This window comes from Thamnophis elegans, chromosome 1 (assembly GCF_009769535.1).
Source record: "Thamnophis elegans isolate rThaEle1 chromosome 1, rThaEle1.pri, whole genome shotgun sequence".
NCBI classification, from domain to species: Eukaryota; Metazoa; Chordata; class Lepidosauria; order Squamata; family Colubridae; genus Thamnophis; species Thamnophis elegans.
In genome coordinates this window covers 15082611-15095445 of record NC_045541.1, presented here as the reverse complement: position 1 = coordinate 15095445, position 12835 = coordinate 15082611, and the positions used below count along the sequence as shown (strand labels likewise).

The 12835-nt window shown below is 38.2% G+C and overlaps 1 protein-coding gene across 1 annotated transcript in view; it reads left to right on the top strand.

Moving 5' to 3' along the window:
- Positions 1 to 12825, top strand: part of ANKAR (ankyrin and armadillo repeat containing) — a 44338-nt gene extending 31513 nt beyond the window's left edge. Inside the window, 6 exon segments of the mRNA XM_032220673.1 lie at positions 2845 to 3003; positions 4593 to 4710; positions 9449 to 9558; positions 10383 to 10579; positions 11603 to 11649; positions 12465 to 12825. Coding sequence (XP_032076564.1) covers positions 2845 to 3003; positions 4593 to 4710; positions 9449 to 9558; positions 10383 to 10579; positions 11603 to 11649; positions 12465 to 12709 — 876 coding nt within the window. The 3' untranslated portion in view covers positions 12710 to 12825.
- The last annotated feature ends 10 nt before the right edge of the window (positions 12826 to 12835 follow it).

Here is a 12835-nt window from a genome sequence, read left to right as displayed (position 1 = left end):
GAAAGAAAAGATTTTTTTTTACCAACCATTTATATTTATATATCACTATTTTCCATTATACATAATTCCACCAATCAACTATCAGGTATGCTTATGTTCATTGTTATCCTTGTACCTCATACCTTCAAACAGAAATCTTATTCCTTCATTTTTCAGAGAGTAATTTTGAATGACGGTCTTTGGCACCCTGGCAGTTTTACTGCAGGATGCCAAAAGGTACTTACTTATCCCACTTTAATATCTATACAATGCTGCTGTAGTTGGCATCAGGAGCTTGGACATGCAATACTATTAGTATGCTGATAGCACCAAGCTCTACTTATTCAAAACATCTAACAAATGACTGAAAGGAATGATGAGTTCCAAAACAATGTGGTCCAAATCAATGAGGCTGAATTTTCACAAGCTCTCACTCCACAAACTAGTGCTTTCTTACATTTGAATGTGGACTGGGACATACTGGTATCAACAATGAGTATTTCTGGAGATTTCGGTTGTCTTTACACTCTAGTACTGATGATGCTGTGGTATGCCTGTGAGATTTACATCTGGTGGGAAAGGAGTGGCACAAGTCCTGCTGTGTTCTTCCTGTGTGAATGAGGAGGATTTAGTTTTTGCCCCCTCTAGCAATAGATGATAACATGGCTGGATAGCCTCCTTCTCAGTACAGGTAAGATAAGATAAGATACTTTATTTGTATGCCGCCCCTTTCTCTGGGGGGACTCAGGGCGGCTCACAGTTCAGGGGGAGGGGAGGACAAACCAAGTTACATATAAGACAATACATCATTAAAAGCACAACATTCATACTATTCGGGCAGGGTTAAGGTCTAGTAGATGTACCGTCTACTAGATATTAAAATAGGTAATGGCTTGGGCTGACAGCAGTATATAACCTGTTCAGTGAAGTGCGGTGAGTTTTATGGCTGGTGAGGCAGCTTTTTAGACTTGTGGACTTCAACTCCCAGAATTCCACAGCCAGGCATGCTTAGTTCCGATTTAAAGCGACAGCATTTTCCCCCCTTGCAAAATAAGTTTTCCCATTCTTTTTCTTCTCCCTCCCCCTCCTTCCTCCCTCTCTCCCTCCCTCCCCCCTCTCTCAAACAGACACACACACAGAGAGAACTTGGATCCCTCTCTCACTCACTCACTCTCAAACAAACACAAACACAAACACAGAAGTTGGATTGTATATATTTTCCAAAGGCTTGAAAGCAGCTCCTCTGCCATACCCCCCTCCCACTGCTGCCTTCCGATCGGAGCCTTTGATTGCAGGTGAATCATGTTGCCTTTTCAGCGAAGCTGGGCTTATATACTTTTATCCAGCTGTGTGTGTGTGTGTGTGTGTTTGAAAAGGCAACATGGGTTCTGCATGCAATCAAACTTTTTGAATTCCTCCCCCATCCCCACACATGCACTTTTTACAGCTGTTTCAGAGAGGATTTCAACTCTGCCCTCATGAAAGGCCAGAGCTCTGAGTCAGACTGAGCTAGTTGCTCCCAGAGAACTCTAAAAAGTCTCTCAAAATGCCCTCTACAGGAGGCGAGAGAACACGTGCCTCATTTGCATAAGGAATTCTTTGCTTTTTAACCCTTGGTTAACTCTTAAAAGGCGAAAAATTCCTTATGCAAAAGAGGCCTCTAGTTCTCTGGCCTCCTCCTATAGCTAACACTAAGCACTGTTCCAAGTCACCATGACTTAGAATCTGGTAGCAACTACCTTGGCTTTAATTATTTTTAAAAAATTCTTTAAAATTCTTTCCTTTTCCTCATGACTGGTGAGGCCACGCTTCCCCTGCCTCTAGTGACTGCACGTCCCTGAACCTGTTCTAGGGAAATGTTGCACCCTCTGGCATCTTTCCTGAAGGGATACCTGCTTTGTTTTATGTCTTATATATTGATTTATATCTAAATCTCTAACTGAAATATTGTTGTTTGTGTACCTTTGAAATGCGGAGGAGTGGGGTGGGTAAAACTATTCAGAACTTGAATGAGAGAGGCTCCAGTGAGGGCTTTATCTCAGTGGATTAGTTACTAGTTGTAAATGTTTACAGGAAGTAATAGTTTGCTTGGGCCTTGCAGTCAATTAGCAATTGAAAAATGCATTTGATGAATAAAGGCTCCTTGAATATAAAATCTGGGATGCAAATCTCCAAGCAACCATTAGATGGGAATAAAGTGTAAAATTTTCTCTCTCTTCTGAACCTAACAGAACTGATCTCTAGTTTTATAGCACAAGACTTGTAGCCCTGCTATTTTGAAGTAACAATTTATTAGGCAAAATAGAGCAATTAATTGAGATGTGATATTTAGATGACATAATTGATGTGGGAGAATAAATTTAATCCTAGAAAAACCTGTAAATATTGTATACTAGACCCAGAATGAACTTACTGGGTCAATGTTATAACGTCCATATGTCCCACTTTCATGTGAACAAAGAATCTTTGTCACTTAATAATGACATTTGTATGCAGTCTATTAAGTGGTGACAATTAAATATACACATGTAGTGGAAGTAACTATGCACATTTTATATACATGGATCTTCTCTTGCCATTTTAATAACAGATAGCGTTCATTCTGACAGCATCACTTTTTCTTTTTATTAAAGGTTTTTTATTATCTTTTCTTTTTCTCTTCCATCATTTTCTGTGCTATCCTGAGTGTCTTCCCAGATAAAGAACAGAATAACAAAACTTTAAATTAATAGTGTAAAAAAGAAATTAAATCCTTTTAACTCTCCTGGAATTCAAAGTAGATATGGTGGCTTGGTTTGTTTGAAAAAATCCCAATATCTAAATGTGAGCAATGTTTACATGTTACTATTTTCTTGTTGTTTTAAGGATATCCGTTTACGAGCAGGATATGCTATTGCAATTTTTGCTTACAATAATCCTACTCAGCAGGTACTGATTTTAGAGGCTGGACCAATATCAATGCATGTATTTCAACCTCTTCTGGACTCAGGTGTAGAGACAGATAGAGCAATGGCTGCATTTCAGGTACAAAACTAGGTATTGCATTTATAGTTCAGAATTATCTTTGCACAATTATCAATAAGCATGTTGGAAGAATGGAGATGCCACATAGAACTTGAACTTCACTGTTGGGAAGATTCTGTTGCAATCCAAAAAAAGGTAGACTTCCACAATACCTGAATCTGGAAAGATTATGACCAGATTTCCTAAATGCTGTTCTCTGAAAATTTCAAGTGCTTAATTCCCCTCAGTTCCCATAAATCTGGTTAATTACGGGATTGCAACAGAAAGCCTTTCCAAAATAACTTCTTCTAATGGAAGGCTTTCCACAGATTGAGGCAGGCTAAATTGATAGGATGCGTGATGCATTGATCTAGGATGGCTCCTTCTTTTTCAATGGTCTGCTGCAGTATTGGTATTCTATTATCTTCACTACCAGTTCGGTAGTAGGAGCACGCATGCACGCATGCATGCACACATCTGGGCATACACAGAACCTTCTGCGCATGTGCAGAAGGTCCATGATCATGATCCAACAAATGCGCACACAACAAAAGCGCAAGAAAACCGCGATGTCATAAACACGCCCACAACAACGCACCGACAAAACTGCGCTCACAAAAGCACGATTTAAGTTAAGGTAAGGGTTAGGGTTAGGTTCAGGGTTAGGTTCAGGGTTAGGGTTAGGGCTATTAGGTTGTTAGTTGTTTATTGAAGGTGCGCTTTTGTCGGCACGCTGTTGTTGGCGCGCTTCTGCGTGCATTTGTCGGTGCGATTTTGACCTTGCGGTTTTCTCACCGTAGTTTCGTCGGCGCACTTTTGTCGAGCGTGCATATGTCGGTGAACCGTCCATGATGACGTCTGGGTGGGTGGGCAGAGCCTCAAACTGCTGCTACTACCAGTTCTCCCAAACCGGTGCGAATCAGGAGCATACTACCTCTCGTCTGCTGTAGAAAACGAGTAGATATGATGAAAAGCAAGGGCTTTTATATCATTGTACAAATGTTTTGAAAAACAGTCTATAGGGAACCTTTTCTTATGAGTCTCGTTTCTATTTTTTGTTGGTCTGTTAAAATCTTAATTTTTCAGGAAATCTTTGAGGAGTTTGATGGCTGATTCAAACCACTTCAGATATTTCTAGGAGATTAATTAATATTTTGAGAACATTTTCCCTGCTTTGTTCCTCATTCCTGGTTCTTAGGCATTATTGGACACTGAGCCCTTTTACTCAAATTGTAGGCTTTTATCTTGTTATGTGGCAATCTTCTGCAAATCTATATAGAATTAAAATTGACTAAATTATGTGAAATTTAGTGAAAGGTAAATATGTTTAAATTTGAAGCATAATGAATATGGCGATTTTCTAATAAAGTAAAATGAGGTAGTGATGATGATAATATAAAATGCTTTACCCCCAATCTTAATTAATCCAGATTTTTTTTCTCCTACTACTAAGATTTTGCAATTATAAAATTCCCACTAATGTGATTATTTAATATTGTCACTAAAATGATTAGACTATTATACCGTGAAAAATAAGAAATGGAAAAAAAAATGCAAAATTACAGGAAACCAGTTTTATCTGTTGTGTCAAAAAGTATCTTCTATTTCAGATTGTAGTACTAGCAAAAATTATAATTGATGTGGATCAAGTTACTTTGTCTGCAAGAGGAATTTCTACCTTGGTTGACCTACTATGTTCAGAAAAATCATCCACTTTAGTGTTAACAGGTAACTAATGTTGTAAAAGGGGAAATGTATATAAAATACTAAAATACTGTGCAGTATCATTGTTGTGACAAAATATTATTATCTATAATGCGGGGCCTAAGAGTGAAGATTTAATGAAGGAAACAGGGCTAATCTCTGGTGGTGAAATAGTTAGAATGCAATATTGCAGGCTAACTCGGCCAACTGCCAGCAGTTCAATCCTGACCAGTTCAAGGTTGACTGAGCCTTCCATCATTCCAAGGTCGATAAAATGAGGAGCCAGATTGCTGGGGGTAATATGCTGATTCTCTAAACCTCTCAGAGAGGGCTATAAAGCGCTATGAAGTGATATATACAGTACATCTAAGTGCTGCTGCTATTGCTAAAGTGGTATCCTTGAACTGTCTCAGAAGGCTTTATGTGATTGGGTTCATATATACAGAAAAAGGCATCACTCCACACTGACTCTGAAAGAAGTATGAAAGGAAGAAGAAATTAGATCACCATCTAGACCAGTGTTTCTTAAAGTAAGGTTCTGGGAGCCTTGGAGGTTTCCAACATCCTGTCAGGATCCTCAGATCAAAATTATTTGCTAGCCTATATTAAAAAAAATAATAACATATTAAAATCCTTCAAAAATCACGAGAAGCAGTAGCAGCAATGAAGACATCCATTTTAATTTTTAATACAGTATGAGATGAAAAAATTAAGAAACACTCATCTAGTTCATACTAGATGGACTTACTTGGACTTAATCTTCGTAAATGTCAACGTCCACAAGGCAGTGACCGTTGCATTGTGAAGGCCAAAGGCAAAACGTCACGGATTACAGAGTTGTTTATCCGTGTGTTGTCCTGCCATTGGGTTCTCAGCTTGTTTCACGGTTCCGTCGCCACGGGAACCAACACTCCCCATTTATCCGGGCTTGTGACTGGCTATGGTTTCCCATAGGCTGGGTTGTTCATACTAGATAGGTTGTAAATCATGGTATTTTAATGGTCAAGTTATTTTTCTTTTTAAATAATAACCAAAATAGTATCTAACTCTCTCCCTTCTTTTTTTCCCCCCTTTCCCTTTTCAGCCAAAGGATACGATTTGCCATCTTTGGGGTCAAACAGCAATTTCAGGGAAGGGGAGAATTCCTAGGAGTAAAGGGATGGTAGTGGAAGAGATAGATTTATAATATTTCAGGCAGTTAATAAAAAATAGTTAATTGGAATATATTAACAGAATTATAAAAACAAGAAAAATATATTAAAAATAGACAGCCAGTGTTAAAATGCCCGCCTAGAAAACAGGACAGTTAAGTTTTAGTCCTGCCTTAGGCATGAATGCCAACTAGATGAATGATTTTGGGCCAGTCACTCTTTCTCAGTCCAGCCCACCTCATGAGGTGGTTGTTATGGGAAAATAAGATTATGTAAGTTCATTGTCTTGAGTTATTTATAAAAATAATAAAGGGAAGATAAAAAATATAATAAACACAAATTTTGATGTAACAACAATGGTCTGATTAATATTTGCTTCTATTATTTTGAAACAAAGCCTACACATAAATATATGCCCATTTGCTTTGCTGGTGCCTACGTTATGTATATCACTGAAGTAATTATATGGCTGATAATCCACTGAAACATACCTCACAATTTTCTGGCAAATATCCCTGAAATAAGCAAATATCTCAGTCAAGATTTTAGCCAATTTCAATACAATAGCAGAGTTGGAAGGGACCTTGAAGGTCTTCTAGTCCAACCACCTGCCTAGGCAGGAAACCCTATACCATTCCAGACAAATGGCTATTCAATATCTTAAAGACTTCCAGTGTTGGGGCATTCACAACTTCTGGATGCAAGCTGTTCCACTGATTCTAACTGTCAGGAAATTTCTCCTCAGCTCTTAAGTTGCTTCTCTCCTTGATTAGTTTCCACCCATTGTTTCTTGTTTTACCCTCAGGTGCCTTGGGGAATAGTTTGACTCCCTTTTCTTTGTGGCAGCCCCTGAGATATTGGAACACTGCTATCATGTCTCCCCTAGTCCTTCTTTTCATTAAACTAGACATACCCAGTTCCTGCAACTGTTCTTCATATGTTTTAGTCTCCAGTCCCCTAATCATCTTTGTTGCTCTTCTCTGCACTCTTTCTAGAGTCTCCACATCTTTTCTACATCGTGGTGACCAAAACTGAATGCAGTATTATAAGTGTGGCCTTATCAAGACTTTATAAAGTGGTATTAACACTTCACGTGATCTTGATTCTATCCCTCGGTTTATGTAGCCTAGAACTGTGTTGGCTTTTAGGGCAGCTGCTGCACACTGCTGGCTCATATTTAAATGGTTGTCCACTAGGACTCCAAGATCCCTTTCACAGTTACTACTATTGAGGAAGGTACCACCTATACTGTACCTGTGCTTTTCATTTTTCTTGCCTAAATGTAGAACCTTACTGTTTTCACCATTGAATTTCATTTTATTAGATAGTGCCCAATGTTCGTTTGTCAAGGTCCTTCTGTATCTTAAGCCTATCTTCTGGAGTGTTGGCTATTCCTGCCAGCTTGGTGTCATCTGCAAATTTGATGAGTTCCCCATTTATTCCGTCATCCAAATCATTGATGAAGATGTTGAAGAGTATTGGGCCTAAAACAGAGCCTTGGGGTACTCCAGTGCATACTTCCCTTGATGTAGATGCAGTTCCATTGAGGACTACACATTAAGTGCAGTTGGTCAGCCAGTTACGAATCCATCTGCTGGTGATGCTGTCCAACCCACATTCTTCTACTTTATCTAGTAGTAAGTTATGGTCTACCTTATCAAATGCCTTACTGAAGTCCAAATAAACTATATTGACAGCATTCCTCTGGTCCACTAATTTTGTCACTTTGTCAAAGAGTGCAATAAGATTAGTCTGGACAAACCCATGTTGGCTTTTGGCTATTACTTTATTTACTTCTAGGTGTTCGTTGATTCATTGCTTATCTTTCAAAGAATTTTTCCTGGTATTGAGGTCAGGCTGATAGGTCTAAAGTTTCTTGGATCTATTTTTTTTCTTTTTTTGAAGATGGGAACCACATCAGCTCTTTTCCAATCCTCTGGCAGTTCCCCAGTGCTCCAGGATCTCTGAAAGATATAGTTCAGTGGTTCTGAGATCTCATCTGCCAGTTCCTTCAGAACCCTGGGGTGTAATCTGTCCGGTCCTGGTGACTTGAACTCGCCTAAGGTAGACAGGTGCTCACTTACTATTTTCTTCCCTATTTCAATTTGTGTTCCTAATCTGATTTTTTGTGATGCTGTTTTTGATTGGTTGGACTGTTTTATCCCTTTGTGTAAAGACAGATCCAAAAAACGAGTTAAATAGTTCTGCTTTCTCCCTGTTGCTTGTCACCTTCTTCCCACTTTCTCCCAGCAATGGAGCAATTGTTTCCTTAATCCTTTTCTTGTTCTTAACATGTTGGAAGAAGCTTTTTTGTTATTTTTTACTTTTGTGGCAAGCCTTTCTTCATTGTGAGCCTTAGCTTTCCTTACTTCATCTTTACAGGCTCGGGCTATTTGCTGATATTCTACCTTAGTTATGTCCCCCCCTTTCCATTTTTTATACTTAACTTTTTTGTCTTTCAATTTGTCAGAGAGTTCTTTATGCAGCCATGCTGGTTTCTTTTGGGAGCTGTTATTTTTCTTCTTCATTGGTATTGTGCTAGATTGAGCTTTTATAATCTCATTTTTCAAAATTTCCCAAGCTTCTTTAGTTGTTTTCCCCTTGAGGATTCTTATCCATGGAATTCTTCCCAAGCTCTCTCTAAGTTTATTGAAATTAGCTCTCTTAAAATCCAAGACTCTAGTTTGACTTTGTTCTACTACTTGTGTTTGCGTAATGTTGATTCCTTCCTTAATTTCAGTTACGAAGTTTGATTCCTTCATAGACACTGTACACATCTCCCCCTTTAGAAGTGGTTAACTGAATTAAAACATACCTAACTTTTCATCTGACTAAGCATGCCAAAAGAAGAGAAACAAAATTAATGAAAATTGAGCTATAGTATATTAAAAGTCTTGTTTCATTAAAATATTTAAGAAATCACAATTGATTGATACAGAATTTTTCAGATTTTGCAATTCTGGAACTCCATAAAATGATAAATGAATGTGTATAATTTCCATCAGTACTGAGATTAAAGTGGAACAGGAATTAAAAATGCTACTTTTAATCATTTAATGTTAATCTATATCTCACAAGTTCCACAACTGCCCACTAGGGTAATGCAGGCAAAGACAGAAGCAAAACCCAGATCGTATTTTCAGTCTTCCGTTCTATCTGCACTAGGCAAGGTTTTCAAAAAATGAAAATCAAATCCATTTCAAGTGGGCTGTTACCCAATAAATCATCCTGGATCACAGTTTGAGAAACTCTGGCCTGATGCTTTGGAAGTTCTAGTTCAGGGGTTGGCAACTTTAAACACTCAAAGAGCCGCAAAGGTCCTAAACTGAAGCCTCCCGTTCAATTCTGGAGCCGACCGGAAGTCTGGTTCCCTCACTAGTGTCTCCTTCTAGCGCAGCATCCTTTTTCCTCTACCTGTCTTAACCGAAAGCCCTATCAATTGTGGAGTTGATTGGCAACAGGGAGCCGCAGCAGAGGGATGAAAGAGCCACATGCAGCTCCATAGCCGTGGGTTGCTGACTCCCGTTCTAGTTGTACTGAATTGTGTTGGATATAATTTACTTGCACAATTTACAAATATTTATGCTTTCATTCCATTTCCCCTCCTCTAGGAAAATTATTAGCTAGCTTGGCCCACACAAGGGCAGGCATTCCAGAAGCAATCACAAGCTTGGGAACTGTCCAACGTCTTTGCTATCATTTATATGCAAAGGAAGAGGAGGTAGGAATTTAAAATTCTGATAAGTTTTCTCACTGTTCAGTAGAGACCAGAATCTCTCCCTCACACTTGATGTGGAACACCACATCATGTAGTACTGTTGTCTTGTACTGTTGTGTTCATTTCACTCTGAGCTCTTTGCTTTCTTGGACCCGTTAATGGCTCTAGTATCTTTAGACTGTGATTTTCAGATATCAAACTCATCCCGGTCCATCAAAACTGTAATATAGTGCTCACAAACTAGTGGTGGGATTCAAATAATTTAACAACTGGTTCTCTGTCCTAATGACCAGGTGGGAAGGCAGGGCTTAGTGGTCATGTGACCGTGTAGACGTGGCCAACTCAACATCACTCAGGTCGATGAGCACTTTGCCTTAGTTGTTACAATGTAATAAGGGTTAACCGGAGAGGTAGTTTCTGTAAGCAGGGCAATAAAGATTAGGCTAGAAACAACACCAGAATTTTTCCTCCCTGCCTTCGTTACAGGATTAGCCCTGTAAAGCGGAAAAACACCAAAAGAAGATTTCTTCCAACAACCGGTTCTCTGAACCTCTTAGAAAGTTAAGAACCGGTTCTCCCGAATAGGTGCGAACTGGTTGAATCCCACCACTGTCACAAACTCACATACAAAATTGGGCAACAGAGAAAGATATATCCAAATAATGGACAGAAGTGACATATACAGAGTCTGTTGTTTTCTGCAATCCAGGACTTTTATTTTAGTTTTCCTAGTTCCCTTGCTTTGTGCCTTCTGTAAAATAATCTGATTCACTGATCCTTAACAAAATTAATCAATTGCATTTCTACAATGTGGATATCTTTTCTAGGTTCGTTCATCTGTGGCATGTGCTCTTGGCTATCTAACATTTAACCGAACTGCATATCGCCATCTATTGGTACAATGTAGGAATAAGCCCAAGTTATTCAAGAGGCTAATAGTAAATCTAAGCAAAGATGCAAAAATAAATTTGGATTTTGTAAAGGAATTTAGGAGACAGAAAAAAGTTGGGCTCCCATCTCTCAGGTATGAACCGTATTTAAAATTTTAGTGAAATTTCAGAATACTGTGCACATCATTTTATATATAAATATATTAGATATACCGATAGATAGATAGATAGATAGATAGATAGATAGATAGATAGATAGATAGATATAATTTAATCCCCTACCAGCAGTTATAAGGAACAAACAGCCAAGATCCCACACTACTCCTGGAAACACCAAACCTGAAGTAGTCAGCAGCAGCCTGAAGATGACGAATGTGACTTCGTTGAAACGTCGCCATATGAACTTGGTGAAAGACGATTTCTGGCTGGAAGTAGGACTTTATTCCAAAACAAAACCACTTGGATTTCTTGCAAGCATGCTTACCTGAGAGAAGACCATGCTGAATTTTCTGGATTCCACAACATATTTTCCTTTTCTATTTGTTGTGTAGTCCTTTGGGGTTTTATAGCATTTACAGCAATGGATTTTATAGCATTTGATAGCATTTTAAAAATGCTATTTTCATAATTGTCTTAAGTTTATTAGGAAATTGTGGTATTTTTAATTAATTTTAATTAAATGTTATTGAAGTTCAGTTTAATTCACAGTTTAATATACATACCTTACTAAGCACAGAACACTAGAAAGCTTGAGATCTTACATCAGGACTGATGTTAAATATTTCTATAAATACTATGAATGTTTAACATTCATCAACCATGGATTCATAAACTTGCTATCATGTAAATCATTGTCAAATTTAAGAAGAAGAATAGTAAACTAATAAAGCAGACAAGGGTCCTAAAGCCCGCATTTTTATTGAAGCATCACTAGCAGCTGAATTAATTTATAGATAATGGAGAGGTTCGATGAAAGTAAACATATACCAGTTTAGAAACATAGAATGGTTATATTAGGTTTAATTGTTAAACAGGAGGAAAAAATGGTTAATAGAATTCTCAAACTGCATTATTTAAGAATGGTTGCAGATCTTTAGTGTAAGTACTTTACCGAGAGTAAATTATCTGCATCCTAACTTAAAAGTTTTTATTTTCAGCCTGGAGTTAAATGGAGGACCACCTGCTGTCCCTGTACACATAAGAGGTAATTTATGCCTATCTAATAGATATAATGCAGTACACAAATCAAGAAATCAAATTAAATCAAACCTTTATTGTCAATGCACAACATGTTTACAATGAAAGCATTTGATAACCACACATATATGAAAGATTAAATATGCAGCCTAATCCAGATAGATTTGTGCGGAATGGGCTAGGCATATGTAAAACAAAATACATTATCTAATAAAACTTGTGATGTCCGTAGACCCTTCTAAAGTTGCTTTCCATCAAAAATTTCTTATAATTCAAACTGTTGTTCTTGAAGACTCATGAGCTTGGTGGCTGATTTAAACCAGCTTTAAAATGCATACTTGGAAGCCATGGCATGCTGGCTGGGGAATTGGGCTGTGTGTTGCAGCCCAAACATCTTTTAAGTTGCCAAGTCTGATCTAAAAGGATCAGGAGCCGTCCACTCCTATATCCAGGTTCCTTCTATAAAAGTGACCAATACTGTTTCTATTCCATATCTGGGTCTGACAATCTGCTTCCCCAACCACCTTCTCCAGACTTCCCCTCCCCAAAAAGGGAAGTTTGGAAGCCAGGCAGTAATTGTGTAGCGTGACTGGATAAGAGGTGGCCTGACCAGGGCACACATCACCATCATTTTCAAGGTGGCAGAAACCATTCTCCAATGCAGCTACTTATTCCACTTCTAGCTGTTCAAATGAACCAGATGGAGTAAGGATCCAGCCCACAAGTACTCCTACTCCTACTTGCAACATCATTTGGCTGAACAGTCTGAAATATTCTGCAGATAATACTGATAGTAGTAAAAGTGGTGTTTTTGTTTTCTAGAAAAATTTCGAGGTACTGGTGTTAAAGTATACAAAGCGAAGTTTCGTCCGAGGGATTCTCTCTCTTTAATTCCCCAAAATACACATGTAATGGGAAGATTAAAAACTCTAGAGAAACCGCGCACACCAGCATCTGGACACTATCAATTTCCACAAACAACCACCTCTGACCTCATACAAGTTTCAAGACCAAGAATTGTTAATGCTGAGACACTCAAATATGCTTTGTCTGAAGAGAAAATTTGAATGTAAGGTCTATATTGTAGTAGCAGAAAAGATGTTGTTACCGTGCAGTTTCATGCAAATAAAAATATGATTGCATCTATAATGGATTTAATGGATTTATTCCAAATTGGGAAGAAAACAACTGCA